Source organism: Branchiostoma lanceolatum, chromosome 19 (genome assembly GCF_035083965.1).
Source record: "Branchiostoma lanceolatum isolate klBraLanc5 chromosome 19, klBraLanc5.hap2, whole genome shotgun sequence".
NCBI lineage: Eukaryota > Metazoa > Chordata > Leptocardii > Amphioxiformes > Branchiostomatidae > Branchiostoma > Branchiostoma lanceolatum.
Window position 1 is genome coordinate 8,361,410 of NC_089740.1, and position 16,422 is coordinate 8,377,831.

The 16,422-nt window shown below is 40.2% G+C and overlaps 1 protein-coding gene across 1 annotated transcript; it reads right to left on the reverse strand.

Annotated features, from left to right (window-relative positions):
* Positions 1-12,656: 12,656 nt before the first annotated feature.
* Positions 12,657-16,327, reverse strand: LOC136425055 (lysM and putative peptidoglycan-binding domain-containing protein 2-like). The gene is made up of 3 exons (XM_066413807.1): positions 16,131-16,327; positions 13,837-14,255; positions 12,657-13,026 (listed from the first exon to the last, which is right to left on the reverse strand). Exons 1-3 carry the CDS (start codon positions 16,296-16,298, stop codon positions 12,813-12,815), a joined length of 801 nt encoding a protein of 266 aa, XP_066269904.1. The 5' UTR covers positions 16,299-16,327; the 3' UTR covers positions 12,657-12,812.
* Between the last annotated feature and the right edge of the window lie 95 nt (positions 16,328-16,422).

Here is a 16,422-nt window from a genome sequence, read left to right on the forward strand (position 1 = left end):
TAGGTAACAACTGTCTGCAAAGCAGCAATAAATTGCCTTAATTTGGATATCAGAATTCTTTCATACACAAAGAAGTCTGAAGGATCTGCAAAAGAAAAATCGTTCTTTTTTTAAACTTCTTTTGCCGAGTGGCTGTACGTAGGACACAAAGTCAGGTCTGCTCCTCTAGCCAATACCTATTACAAAGGACTGGCCCCGGGGACGGTAACACTACACAAAATACAACGAAACCCATATAACGCGTGCACGCGAAATGCATTGGAATTTTCATTACAAAATTGGCGTTCGATTTCTGCTCATTTTCGCTTTATCAATCAGGTCCGGCCTTTCCGCGAACGAGCCGTGTTTTCCGACGTGCGAGAGGAAAACACTGACTTCGTGCGTGTCCGTCGACAAATTTCTCAGCCATACCTCCTTACACCAATTCCCCACCCTTTATAGCTACGAGAGGGCGTGTGTCTCTTGTCACAACAAACGTGTGGACATTCCAGCAGGAAAGTGTTTTCCGCGGATAAAATGGCTCGCGTTGAGAGATCTCTGGTTCGGAACGTTATCATCGGAAAAACTCTATATATTCCACGCTACCTCCCTTACAAGTCTTTTTCTTGTCAATGCAAGGATAGAGAAGATAGACAACGCTGCGTTCCGAAATTTCCTGGCTTTACGAAACTTGAATTTAGATGGCAATATGCTGGAACACATTCCTAAAAACTGGTACGGCGTTTCGTACTCTCCGATTGGTAAGTTGCTCCAAAGGCTTTCCCTGTCTTACAATTACATTTCTAGTCTGGAGCCCTTGTGTTTTGAAAATCAGCACAACTTGCATACATTAGACCTCGAGGGTAACGCGTTACGACATGTGCAAAATGGTTGGTTTACTGGACTGTTCAAACTAAACACGTTAATCCTCCGCGGTAACGAAATCCAAACAATCCCTCGCGATGCGTTCGAGCCTTTGAAGCAACTTCAGTTTCTGGATCTGAGTAGCAACGACTTAAAGTGTCTGAACAGAGAGGCACTCTTGGCTCTACCCAACCTAAACATAGTTGTACTCGGCATTGCGCGCAGGCCTCTCGAGCACCATACCATACAATGGGACATTGTGCTTCAAAACTGTGAAGACAACGCGAGGCAGTGGATACGATTGGAGATGGATGGAATCGTTCTACATATTTATTACGATGCCAATGAGAATCGATTTGCAATTGATTGGCTTAGCACGTTGTCAAGCAAAAACTACGCCCCAACCAAGTCAAACCCACGATGCAAACTGCTACCAGAGGAAAAAAGATTGGGGCATTTTACGACGTACACTCCTTTCGTCGTTATAGCAACGAACAGCAATGACTCTGTCCGCGCCAACTCACTGTCGACTCAGTGTTTGGAAGCTTGGAATGCTGGTGGCATAAACGTGGCCTTGAACGGTGCATCCGGTGCCGAACTGCAAGTGAATAGATTGGAACCACGCAGCGAGACAGCTCCTGATAGAGAAGGGGCTCTCGCCTTGGTGGTGCCTGCCTTGAAAAAACAAAAAACAGTTGACTCTGAAACTGCAGCTTCTATAAACGACTCTGCAAGTGCTGCCTCAGATAGCGACGACGACAGAGAACATACTCATATGGTTACCGTGCCCTGCTTTGTCATCACTCACGAAAAGAAACAAGTTTCGTTCTTCGACGCCTTCGGTAGTGAACGGCAGGCAAACGATACTGCGCGTTTTTCCTGGGACACTGTTGTGATGAATGATACCGATCCAACTGTAAAAACTAATAGTGTGTTTGTAAATGTATCTGAGGAATTCAACCATACCATGGGCACACCGGAAAATACAGCGTCAATTCCCTTGAATGTAACACTGAACTCACACACACTAAAAACTACAGTGAACACGGTAGCAGGAACATCGCTATTTTCTCCCACACAACCTAACGCAACGCCAACCGGAGGTAAAACTATACAAAAGACATCTCACATACTGCAAGTAGTAGTAGCCCCTGTATTGGGAGGTTCTGCTGTTCTGATGTGCGCCTTCTTTGTTTTGATTTGTTACGTGAAGAGACGTAGACGTCATGAGAATCCGGTGAACAGGAGAGCGAACTTTCCTCTGTCTACCCAGCAAAATAACCCGATGTATCAGGGCGGTTCCCCGGAAACGTCACGAAGAGCGAGCATGCGGGACTCCGGATCCCGTCAAACAGACGACAATCTGTACGACCAAATCAACGAGGAAGAAGTGTACGATCCGTCGGGGCACACTTACTGTGAAATAAAGGACGAAAACGCAACTGGTGAAAGTAGACCAGCGTCAGACTCTGCATGCAATAGCATACAAGACGAATACTTTGAAATTGCACCAGGGAAAGCTCTACAAAACGAAAACGAAGACCCCATTACTTTTTATGCTGCCGCAGCTGAAGTTAATCTACCCACATCTAAGAACATCACCGATAAGACGTTGCTTTATAAGACGGGTCGGGAGACGATCGCGTATGTTGACTCTAGAATGGAGAATGTATCGGTCACAAAGAGTGTTAGTGGCGAGCAGGCATGTTATGACATGACAGGTTGTACACGTGTTTTAACGTCAGAAAACGTTGCTACCGCGCCCGGAACGTCAGAAAACGTCGCTACCACGCCTGGAACGTCAGAAAACGTCACGTACATACCTGGAACGTCAGAAAACGTTGCCACAATACCTGGAATGTCAGAAAACGTTGCTATCTGTGATACAATCGAAGAGGGAGGGCAGAATATTTAGAATCCTGTGTTAGTACCTGTGAAACCACGACTGGGGGACAAGTCGGAAAAAATATCTAAGCTGAGGATTAAAACTACAATCAAACCTGTACAGCTGACCACTCGGCTAATGTGACCACTTTTTTTTGTCGCTAGATAATATTTCTCAATCTAAATAATCCATAAAAGTTAAGAATCCTGTCTATAGGGACCACCTGTCCATATAGAGCAGACTTCATTGGCACGGTTTGCTCTTATATGACATACTGTACTAGTTTATTTATTCCCATTATTGCTGATATAATTCTTACTAATCTGATATGCTGTATTTTCAATATTTACAACATTGCAGTGTGACTTAATACAATACAAGGAAGGTGGTACCGGTAAGTAGGTCATTCCTTGTTGTGCGTGGCCAGCAAATCCGTAGGAATTATTTACTCTCCAAGCAGCTGAGGTCGAATGGGCAGATCGTCACCGTTTTATGATATGCCGTGTTTTTTTTGTCGCTAGCCCATTCAGCGACAAAAAAACCGGCATATCATTAAACGGTGACGATTTGCCCATTCGACCTCTGCTTGGAGAGTAGGAATTATTGCCATGCTTATCATTCAAAATTGATACAAAAATCTAAACTGAATTATACTTCCCTCTTTATGTTTAGAGCTTAGATTACACAACAACCTGTCTGACAAAGTCGGATATTTCATTCTGGCTGGTATTTCAAAGCAGGATCACTTGTATGTAGTTTGTATACAACTGTATATTGAGTTTGGTGCTTTATTGGTTAAGTATTGAGTTAAAAGAAGACAGAAAAATTATGTTACTCCTAAATTTCTTTATTTCGAGCAAGCTATGCGTTTCCTAATTCTAGAAATTGGGTGTTTTAGAATACGTTTGGCATGTATGATAGAGATCACTTTTGTGTCAGATGAATCAACTTAAGATGTACAATAAATATTACTTGAATTGTTATGAATCTGGTCTCGTCTTACAGTATAATAAATCAACTTTTATTCCCTGTCGGACTAAGTACAGGCATACAAAAGTCGTCATAAAGTACATATAATGACACTGGTCAAAAACATTGGTTCTAAAACTACTCTAATACGTAGGTTCGACTTCTTCTCATCACTTTGCGATGTTAAAAATATAAATTGACATGGACCTCTTAATATAGTATGGTCAAAACTCACAAGAAAAATGATTTTTTTAATACTGGACCTAAATTCAACGAAACTTTCCTATGATATGATAAAAAAATTCTATCGTTACTGTATAAACTACAACTACAGTAAAGTGGACAGGACTTCATCTTCTATCTTGTGTGTTTCTTCCTAAAACTTTAGGACAATCCACGTTTCTAGTACAGAGAGGTTGCGTATGAGTACGCTTACCCACAGTCGCGGATTAAAATCATTAGAGAGGCAACGCATGTGGAAGAAACCCTCGTGTCACAAAAGCCGTCACCATGGCAACTCATCTTCAAGCATATCTACCGGTGGCAGGCAGCATCCAGGGGACGAAACAATATCTATTTGCCACCGGGGCAAACGGATATTATTTTGGAACATGCATACTGCCTACCACCGGTAGATATGCTTGGAAATTACATGGCAACGAAATTTGAGTAATGGTCAATCCAAAAGATGAAGCTCCAATATTTGTCGAATTTCTATTTTCTAACCACAACTGTATCAAAAACTAAGCGTGTAGAAAATTTTTTTGGACTTTCTAATACTGTATATAATAATATATAACGATTATTGCTAAACGAATAATGAGATTTTGGATGTTGATTTGTTTGTTTGTTTGTTATAAGCACCAGATTTTGATTCCAAAAAGGCATCTTCTTGGTGTAAAAATGAGCATAGACGGTCGTCAATTAATTTCCAAATATGTACTAGTCTGTTTGTAGGTGAGAATTTCATGTATGATTTTATTTTACGAAAACCTAGTTGGTATAGATCAAAAGTACAGTAAAGTAAAGAAGTACATGCTTATATCCAAGAGATAGGGTCTAGGGGAGCCATTTGGATTATTACTTGATGCTCAATATGTACGTATGCAGAAAAAACAGGCGAGAACACAAAAGCTTCCAGATAGACGTTATAGCGGACGTCCGCGAAGTCGTTCTTACCGAAATAGGACAGGCAAGATGCAGAATGTACGCGACGGTTGTTAATCTATTCTATTTGAAGCAAGGAGATGTAACAAAAGCTGTTATTCTACAGGTTCTATTTGATTTTTGCCATAGCAACACATGCTGACCTTAATTAAAGTGGAGGAAAGACCCAATGCTACTGGGGGGCTTTTGTTAGATGTGTCAATCAAATCGCCACATGCGTCTTTAATACCATGAGGTGTAATTTAAAAGGTATCTTTTCATGTTGAGGTAATTTAAGGTTGAAAGGTATTTTGCAACGTTGATTCCCCAGGGTAAACAATTTTAAAAGCTCCGTAGATTGTTTCTGTCCCTGCATTGACGTATGGATAAAGGTAACTGCCGAACAAGAGCCGTTCTCATGATAGACATGGACAGGCGAAAGGAAATTTTCACTTCATCCTCAAGGTCTGTAAAAATATTGAGCAACGTTGAAGTCATTTATAGATTGACCTATATATTTATATATATATTTATATATATATTCATATATTCATATATGCATTTTGTTTCTGCATTTCATTCATTTGAATCTAGACCACGTGCAATTTTCTAATTGTCCTAATGTAGATGTTGAGAGAGGCACAACGTCCGTTAAGATTTGAGATGGATACCGACTGTTTTCGAATCAATGAACAATCTAGTCTATTTCTACAATAGCAAGATCTTTACTCTTTGGTTGTTTTGTGAACGATACTGTCGGCTCTGTCATACCCTTGTTGACAGGACCTTTACTGTGTCCTGCGGTGAGCTGTTCTGTCCGTATGTTCGGTTCAGTGTCCCGTGCGGCTCCTCCCGGCAGGTTAGGTGCATTTCCCGGTGCTGGTTCGTTTTGCGGATTCTCGCGGTTTGCCCGCATCATGGTGACAAGTGTCCGGCGGATATCCACCATAGTTTTCCAGATTCCCTCCCGTAAGTCTGGTGTGCGGATGATGCCTGCAATCGGGTTGATTGCTGAGTTTACGGTTATCATGACGGCCCTTGCATGGGGACTAGCTATAATGAGGCACTCGTCGCCCATACTCAGGCAAATTGGGATGAGCACAATAGGTAGGAGCCAGAAAATGAATGCGGCCACCACATAGACCAGGACTGTCCTCGCCTTTCGCACACTTTTCTGGAATTTTCTTAGTGCCTCCTCTTGAGCGATATTGCGAGGTTGAACTTGCCGTGTTCTGTTTTGTCCCTGATCATTTTCTTGTGGTTGTGGCCCAAACCTTCACTTTTGGCGTTGTTTCAGAGCTACCAATACGCTGATATTCATGAACAATATGATACTGACCAGCACGATGACTATGGTGGCTACAAGACCAATGAAAACCACGTGGTAAAACAGTAGGCAGGTTGTTGTGTCTATATCGAGACAGTTGAAACCCATACTGGGTAAGAAAGCAATCAGGGACAGAAGAAGCCAGGAGAAGACAATAGCTAAACATGCATCACGTTTGGCAGTGGCTGCATGGTTGTGGAAGTATATAGTATGCCTTACCGCAACGTAGGAGTTAACCGATAGTAGGGCTAGAGCTGACGCTGACATCACCTGACTATATATCAGAAAGGTTACAGTATTCATAACGCTGCGCATTCTCATAAGTTCTACTTCGTCTACTGTTCGATACAGAAGTCCAACTCCTCCCACCATGTCGGAAACGGCGAGATTTGCCATGTAGAAGTAGAGCGGTTTGTGGAGTTCTCTTGTTCTGATGATTCCCCAGATCACAGCGGCATTGCCGACGATGATGAGGATCCCCAGTAGCCAAGAGATGACGGCGGTCGCTGTTCCCAACTCCTCCGTGTTGGCGTACATGGAGCAGGCTTCCTGCGCGTCTACGTAGCCTTGGAATATAGTCTTGTTTTGCAGGTGCCATTCTAGACAGGAGGTTTGCCCATCGAACTTTTCACATGCTGACGCCTCTCGAGGAGCGAATGGAGAGACAGAGCTGTTGTTGAACATGGTCGAGCGTATTCCGTTCTGATGCAGCGCGAGAGATGAACTTCAGCGGGATTTGAGGAACCGTTGAACAGTGGACGTCTGCGGGTGCCCGGGTATGACTTCTTGCTCGCTCAGATGAGGAGGTGAGGGACAGACTGTGCGCGCTGCGTCTCTCTAGCACAGATTGTTAATTCAATTCTACCGTTTCATGGTACCATAGCAACCGATGCTGCGTCATGCGCTCTACGTGTATTGGTTAACGTTAACGTTGTTGTTATGGGCGACTGCTGATGAAAGTGGAAGACAGACACAATACAACAGGCAGGGTTTTGTTAGAGGTGTCAATCAAGTCATTACAGGTAATTGCTCATACCCTGGAATGTAATTTAATATGCAATTTGGCAGGTTTAATGCTTGTCATGTACGCTTCTGGCAATGAGATGTCAATCACTAGGACATCTTCAAATATTGTGGGTTGAACGTTTTGCTGCCCCTGGTATGAATAAATGTAACTACCGGACAAGCGTCGTGCATCTCATAAAAGACAAAGTTAGTTAAGCGTCGCCACAAACTGTCATTTATAGATCTATAATGATGGACTTGTCTGTATTTGAAGATGCTTAGAGATCACGAGAAAGATGCTTATAAGACAGGAAGAATAGCTCGGACGTATTGTCAAAAATGTAGACCTTCGAAATGACTATTTGAGCTTCTTCTTTTATAGTGAGCATTTTAGAACAAATCGTATTCATTATCCGTACACTTCTTATCACAAAATATACATGATATATCATTATCTATAAACATGGAGTTCGGTTGCATCTACAAGCTTGTTACAATAACGAGGTTTGTTTATTTCTCTGACAGACAGCTGTTCAATACCAAAAGGCTAGGACTTCTGAACACTGATATTCTTTGAGATATTAGTTGTTTGTTAGGCCATATTGACTCGATTATATGTAGATGACTTCCGCGCTCGCGCAAAAGAAAATCAAGAGCTTTTTTTGCCACTTAAAGGGATGCCAGACAAAAGAGTTGTGAAAAGTATCCACGAATGGAAAACCTCGAAACAAGGCCACTTAATTGGAAGGGCGAACACAACAAGGATAATCAAGGCTAAGTCTGGAATATTGCATAGCTTGAAGAGGCGAAAGAGATTTGTACTGGCCACATATCCTGAAGATCTGTAGTAAAGGCGTTCAACTGACAAAATATTAGATCTACAGGACCACAGTGTGCGGAATAAAGACACCAACACAGCCCCTATTGCCTAGAAAATACTTTATTTGATTGACGTAGTACGTGTCTGGTTATGCCTGACATAACTTCTACCATGAATTAAAACAGGTATTATTTAATCATCTCTATATACAGGTGCAATACTGTTTGTATGTTAAGATCCTACAAATACAGTGGGCATCTGATTTACATTGGTACAATGCAAATTCACAGCCTAAAACCATCGAGTCAGACAACCTTGATTTTAATCTGTGTAAACAATATTACGGTCATAACAATGATTACAGTCACACTCTGAGGAAGATGCTTTGAATGATATAGATGTAAAATTGATAGGAATATGTAATCGTTTTGAAAATAAAGACTGATAAATGATTATGTTGGAGAACGTCCAGATGTAAAACATATTTTTCTCTCACTCTCATCAGACTTTGGGTTCTCCAGTTGATGTAATATTGACGATGAAAATTGTGTGCTGTAAGGTAGATCACATCATCTTACATATTTCCTGTTATGTATCATTAATAAGTTCCTATACCAAACAAGGATCACCTTACAGTGGATTATAACCCTTAAATAAACAGGCGAGGAGCTTAAGCTCACGATATTTCTCAACTAGATATTTCTTTGCACTTTGGCATGCCGGCAACAAGAACAATCTGCAATATATTTCAAACTAATACATTTCAGAGTCTCTATGGCTGCAATACCTGTGACTATGATACATCTATCATTGTCCACATTGAATTGGAAACACTATGGTACCCTTTCAGGCTTCTTAACTTGCTGAAGTTTATAACCTTCTTGTAGCATTGTAGCCTGGATACCAGACCTTTCGCGCGATGCGATGATAACCCCTTTTGGGCGGGGAAGACCTAGTAGTAGGGATAGAGTTCCGTGTGCTATCTGTGGCGGCGGCGCGAGTTGCAATTGCTTCCCCGGCCGAAGGATTACCTCCAGGAGCACGGTGGTCTGGCACCCAGGCTAGTAGCATTGCAGCTAACAAATCCTTATTGACACTGTCACAAAAGTATATGCAGATCTAAATAATATCAGGTTCACAACAGCCCACAACTAAAGTATGATATACACGTTTATTGCACATGTTCCTTTATCAAATACATTCATTAACATTGATGTTTATTTTCGTTCACCGAAACAGTTCTTTGTCATTCTACAATTCAACTGGCCATGAATAGTACAAGAATATGTTAATTCTTTAACCTCCCTACTGTTTACCACGATAAGGGGTACACATCAGTAGCCAATAGACTTCATCTCCAAGCAGATCTATTGGTTGCAAAGACCGTATCAAACTGGCAGAAGAAGTATGTTTTGGATTGCTACACAAGCTCCTTCTTCCAGTCGGATACGGTCTTTGCAATCCATTGGGCCTGCTTGCAATTGGAGGCTAAATAGACTACATTAAGAAGAGGGTTAAGGAATTCCCTGTTACTAAATGGGTTTCATCTCAAATCAAACTACTTAAGGCCACACTAATTGATTGTCTTGGTTCTCAGACTGAAAAAGAATTAACTGAACTGAAATCAACATGAAAACAGACTGTATGGCATGGATACATACAGCACCAGGGAGGGAGACAGAGCAAAGTTTTCCTCTGTTTTAGTCTTGCTTAATTTATACCTTAAAATGTCCATGAACCAAGGAAATGTATTGGGGTGGCCTAAATGGTGACAATAACATATAACAAACCTTCAATTTGAATTCATTACCATGTAGTCAGCCAACGAGAAGAACTAGGAGTATAGACATCAAAGCCAATCAGTTATAATCAGCAAACTGTATAATGCAGCATTCAACTCAATATAAATATGCTGAAAATATTGAAAAATTACATACACGTACAGCAGCCTACATACATATATAAATAGGTATAACTGAACAACAGAAGCAACAATTAATGATATGCTGATATGCAAACTTTATGAGAATGAATGCACTTATTTCATGATGGATGTACAAAAAAATTACATACTTGTACAGCAGTACAAACCCGGTGTGTTGCGCCATGATGCAGTTTACCAGGTATATAATACAAACATACATACAAACAAATAATGAGAATTAATATACCATTGACCCAATACGTCAATCATATTGGTGGGTAGTTAAGTATAACATAGATACAACAAGTGGTCTCAAAAATTCACTAAATCTGAAAGCAATCAATGATGTTGGTGAGACAAAAAAAAATTTACAAAAAGTTGGATACTGTATGCTGGTAAGTCTCAGCACATACCTAGTTATAAGACATTCTATTGTGAAATGACTAATTCCTTTTTTTTTCTTGGAAAGTTTTGGGTGACTACAGGGAACATCATCTTTAAAATCAACCATATGTGGACGAAGGCTTAGGGCCACACAAATCTCAGACACATTTTTAATCAAACATTTTGGCATGAGATCGAAATGAACTTCCTGGAAGAAAATCTTGTACCTGACTACATGGGCCGGCTGTAACTTCCCCTCATTCTTCCCAAAGTTTTTAGGTTGATCTCCCCCTAGTTCAGGATTATCTTTCAAATCTGGGAACAAACAAATTAGATTGGTGTGCCTTAAGCCTTATCCACAAGACAACTGTCTACTGAAATAGCCATCAGAAGACACTAAATGGCTAGGCCATGTGCTACGCATGTCAGACAACAGTATCATCAAAGTTGCCCTTTGTTGGGCCCCACAGGGGAAGACGAAACAATCTTAAGGACATCCCAAAACTACAGGGAGTCACAATGTGACCAGAGATCTAGATCTAGAGGCCATGAGGATCACCTTGGTTGCAGTTCAGTCCTTATAATTAGCTCAAAACAGACAGTGGCGGAAACTAATCAGTCACTCTTAGGCCACACCAATTTAATTTCTTGGTTAACAGATGTTTCTTTTCTCAAAAAAAAATTTTAGAAAAAAATAATCATGAATTTTTTTTTCTACAATTTTTTTGGGGGAAAATAAAAATCCGTTAACCAAGAAATCAAATTGGTGTGGCCTTATGTCCCACATGGGATGAAGAGAATAAGTAAGTATGTGACTTAAGCCCAAGACATCTTGAACTTACTTCAGGTTTGGGCTATGAGAACCATTTACATTGTACTTCCTTGAACCTCTGACATTTTGAAGTAAGAAATTAGCTGGCAGTCAATATGAAAACAGAGGGCTGGGAGAAAAACCTACATTTTACCTCATGTATTCCCTGAAACTGTTTGCAACAAGGTACAGCCCCAGACTGTTTCATTGTTAATTTCAATCTAGCATTATTTTTAAGATCTAAGAACCAAGAAATAAAATTGGTGCAGCCTCATCTTCACCATGGTCATCACAGCACCATGTATCTACCACAAACATCTGCCAACAATTGTAATGGTTACACATACCCTGGGCACCTTGTTTGCATAGTACTCTACATCACTAAAGAGATCTAAGATTCGGTGTGTGCTATTTTAAAGTGCACTGTACATACTATAATACAGCTGTACATACTACGTACATGTAGAATCTTTAGTTTATCTTACGTATATGTAAAATCTTTAGTTTACCTAAGCGATATTTTTAGCAGTCTTGCTGTGAAAGATTGATTGAGCTTGATTTGTCACAACATATTTGGACTGCTTTATCAGTTTATGTACATTGTACATGTAATGATATTGGCTCAGAACTAAAATTTAGCTGTTTTGAACTGCAAAACTTACCAAACAGAAATCTGAAACAAGTCAAAGAATTTACTGTACTTGAACTTGGCATTGGATTGATCTCAGCATAGCAAGGTACAATTCATAGATCTATGGCTCTAGTTGTAATTTCTAACTGCTTCATTGTACGTTTGATTTGACAACACTGTCATTCTAATATGTAGAATTCTGTTGTTTCCCTCCTTCTCTTTCATGACATGAGGACGTCAACATAACACTACACATTCAAGGTTCGAAATACCTTTTCAGGTTGCCCACTGTTGCCCACTGCATCAAAAGCTAGGTTGCCAATCACAATTTCAGGTTACAAGTTTAGGTACAAGCCTAGGTTGTAGCCTATAGCTAGCCTGGTATCAGGCACCCGAACAACTTACCTAACTCAAATAAATGGTCTTCAATAATGATCTTCTTTTCTGTATCTTTTTGTCAACGGATTCCCAACAAAATCGGATAAAATGTTAGCATTTAACCAGAAACTTTTGCAGTGAAAACAGTTCATAGATTTCGTCATCAGGCATGGGTTTCACATTATGATCTAAACCAGGACCAATTGTGCAATCAAATAGAAATAAGTTCATATACAATTTTTAGTTGGAATTCGAGGCAGGTAGTCATTGAAAATTGCTGAAAGAACAGCATAAATTCCTCATCATGATTCAGCATAAGACACCCTTTATGCAGTATTTGCCCAAAAAACTGGTAGGCAGCTGGTAGGTAGCGCACTGAGTTTGTAACTAAGATGCGCAAAACCGAATTTGGTTGCATTGCACAACTGGGCAACTGGGTGTATTCGAACCCTGACATTCACAGAGAAGTAAACTTATCAGCATTGAGACCAGTTCTAGAGTACGGCCTAAAGTGACATAACAAGCTTAAGAAAGAGCAAACTAAGCTACATGTAAATATTCATCCACGTTACCAAGATGGCTCCATCCAGTTCTAACTCTATTTTCAATCCTAAAATACAAATATTTCTACTTCTACTATCAATCTGAAGGCTATTCTTGACTAGTCTAGAGTTTGCTGTACATATTTTCTACAACTGAAAGAGATCGTCTGCGTTTCCCTTGTCCAGTTGGTCAAGCATCCCACTGGTGTGACTGGACGTCAAGAAGCCTTTCCTTCTTCCTTTGGACTTCTTAAAGTACAAGGAGGGTTCGTCGGTGCTGTTGGTTCTCCTTCTTTGGTAACTTGATGCTGACCATGGATCCACCGCTGACGCTGAGGCAAACCCGTCAAGATCGTAATCACTGTAAACACATGGAGGGAGACTCTGCGATTGGTGTTAATAATCACAGCGCTCGAAATACTTTATCTCTGTTGTCTGCAATATATCATGAATCACATATACAAAGTCTGTATTCTTGTAATTATAAGCCCCTGTCACACGTAGCAAACATTGCTCCCAACTAACTCCCAACCATGCAAGTGGTTGGGAGTTTGTTGTGAGCAAGGTCCTCTGTGGTTGGGAGTTTGTCTGCGAGGTTGCCAACATTTTCAGTGTTTAAAAGTTGTCTGTGCCAACTGACTTAATATGAATTTTGATATGAAGTAGTTAGGAAAGTCATATTCTGCTTGGATATGATCTGAGGAGTGAACTGTAGCTAAAATAGGATGGATTCCAGGCTACTCCCAATTCAGTGTCATTCTTGCTTGGGGAGTGGTCGGGAAGTGTGTGACAGGGGCTTTAGCTTGCCAAATTGCGAGATATTTTCAATGCCAAACATTTTTCTTAAGATTGTAGTTGGGTATTTCGAGCCTTGAATTATATTTGAAAATCAATCTTGGGAAAAAACATCCATGCAGAAAAATATGCCTACAGTAGCATGCAACAAATGTTTCAACCTTTTTCATCTTCATAACATATAATAAATGTAAAGGTTTAATTATAGTAAACATGCAGGTTAAACATGCGCTTGAAAAGTCTTTTATTCTGAAACTACAACATGCATGACAGACATGATAAGATTGTCAAAGGGGTTTCAAAAACCTACTAGTTTCAAATCTACATCAAAATGAGGTGAGATGGACCATAGGACAGATTACAAAACTTCAGTCACCTTTTATTTTCACTCAGTTTTTGTACTGCACTTTTCCTTTCAGATATCTGCAAGTCCAACTTCTTTAGGAAATCTGTTACTGATGATGCTTCCTCCTGATTGGTTACTCCAGAAGAGGCTGCACTTGCTCCTTTGCTCTCATTGGCTACTGGTTCATCTTTGTCTGGTGTCTGATTGGTTGATTCTGTGTCTCTACTTCCATTGGTTGAACCATCTTCTGTTGGTCTGTCCTGATTGGTTGGTTTGAATGGTGACCCTAATATTGCGCTGTGATTGGGCAGAATTTCAGACTGACTCAACCCATTGACCAATGACGTGGAAGTGGACGGTTGAGGTTCAGACACAGGGATGTTCAGTGTTTTTCTGAGGAAGAGGCTGTCATTGGTGTACAGTTTGTTTGCTCTTCTAATCTGTTCCATCTGTAAATAACAACAACAAACAGTGAATTAGTATTAAGTACAAGCAAGTTCAACACCTTCCACATTCCAGCATAAACGCCTAAGAATAATCTTACTCTTCTGACATGATCATGTTGATAATGAATTAAACACAAAAAGCAAAAGTCCCACCTGTCAGTGTAATTGCAATGAAAAGCAGACTACTAGTACTAGTAAGCTTTGCAGGGCATGTATGAAGACTACCCTATCACAGAACAACAAAAAATGCCATGACCTGGAAACCAGAGGGTATATGATCAAGACCAATACAGAATCAGATTAACCAGGGATGCTACTACTCAGTGTACTAGGTCACAAGTGGCCACAGTCTTCAACTGTGACCTGTCTGACACTAATTTCTCCCCTCAATAAGTTAACTTATCCCATTTCAATTCTCCTAAACTCCATACCAAGCAAAAGGGGAAATCTACACCATCCTCCCAATTTGTCGCTCAACTACCTTGCAATGCTTTTCTAAGAAACGCCTTTATCATTTTAGCGTTCAGCGAACAATCATGAAATTGTCTAGCCAAAGGTCCGGTTCTAACTTCTAAGTGCCCCTGTCTGAAGTGAGACTTGGCTGACAGCCAGTCAGTAGCAAATTGGCTTGTGTTGCTGCACTCTGGTCTTCACGCTAATCACAGCTTCGTTATCAAAAGCCAGGCACAGGCTAGATTGCATGCAAAGAGCCGTCTGAACAAACAAACACACATAAACTCACACATACACACACTTATACACACACACACACACACGCACAAACACACACAAATACACACATACACACAGTGACATACAAATACACACATATGAGCGAGCACACACACACACACACACACACACACACACACACACACACGTAATATAACTGTTTATCAACAGGAAACCATGCATGCTTTTTAATATAGCAGTTAGTTATATAGGAACCATAATCATTGATATTTGTTTTAGACCAGAAATGTAGATAGGGTTTCCTAAACCAATGGTGTACTTAAGCCAATTGTGCCATGTGACTCGAGAGTTGGAAAATGACCCCAAAATTTAAAATGACTAGATTACAATCATACAATCAAATTAGAAATATGTACATGTGTCCCATTGCCAGCCTGATCACATATAATGTATGCGGTAAACCCAATTACATTCTGGCACTGAGTTGGATGTGTGGTGTGGAAGGCATTTGGGGAATGGAACTGTTTAAATAGATAGCTTATCATATGACGCACCAGTTTAAGTGCCACTGAAGCTAGACAGACCATGTCACTATGTAGGGACATACATGTAATGCATTCTTTGATTAAGCTATAATCAAATCACGAGTTGCCTACTTTTACTACTAATAACAAAAACGGCATACATATCATGTACATGTATACAATTTTCACGGTATAAACTAAATAAAATATCATCACTTTATATTGCTGTCAGTTACAAATCATCTCTAGAAAAATACCTGAATCTAATTGATTGCCTTTATATTCATTATTTTCCCTACAAATACATATAAAATGCGATAGCACTAAACGGTTGCCGACACTGTTTATATTGCCCCATGTCATATGACCGGCCATATGTTTACCTTTACCATGCTTGCAAATGTCAAATTGACTACCTAAGCAAATTTCGATTTGTACCCAATGGCGTCCTTAGCTTTGCGAGCAAAATGTTCACTATTACATGCTAATATTATAACTAATCACGTGACGAAAATATAGTTTTCCAAAGCTATGTCTGCCCGCAGCAAATACAAATCAAGAACTTGATGTTATCAGCCAACATAATATTTGACAGGACGGTAAGGTTAGGTTACAACATTCTGTCGAAGAGGGACGTCAACTTTGAATGTCAAAAACTCACCGTAACGCCATATTTTAGGGAAATTCCTTGAAGAGTTTCGTTCGGAGAGACTTGGTGGGTGAAGTACCGCTCTTGGACTTGGAATTTCTTGGTGCTGCCGTAAGATCTGCCGACTTTTCCTCCGCCCGGAGTCGAGAGCAACGATTTCTTGCTCTCTTTGCCAGCCATTTTGGACGAGGTGGTGATCAACAAACGCAACGTTTTATGACGATGATATTGTAGTACTAGCTAACATTAAATATCAGCATAGTAGAAACCCATGTTTGATATGTTTTAAATATTTCTTTAAACA

Coding starts and splice junctions, on each gene's coding strand:
- LOC136425055 (XM_066413807.1), bottom strand. CDS start 16,298: ATGGCTGGCAAAGAGAGCAAGAAATCGTTGCTCTCGACTCCGGGCGGA. Junction 14,256..16,130: donor CCCTAAAATATGGCGTTACG/GTGAGTTTTTGA, acceptor TGTTATTTACAG/ATGGAACAGATTAGAAGAGC. Junction 13,027..13,836: donor AAACTGAGTGAAAATAAAAG/GTGACTGAAGTT, acceptor ATGTGTTTACAG/TGATTACGATCTTGACGGGT.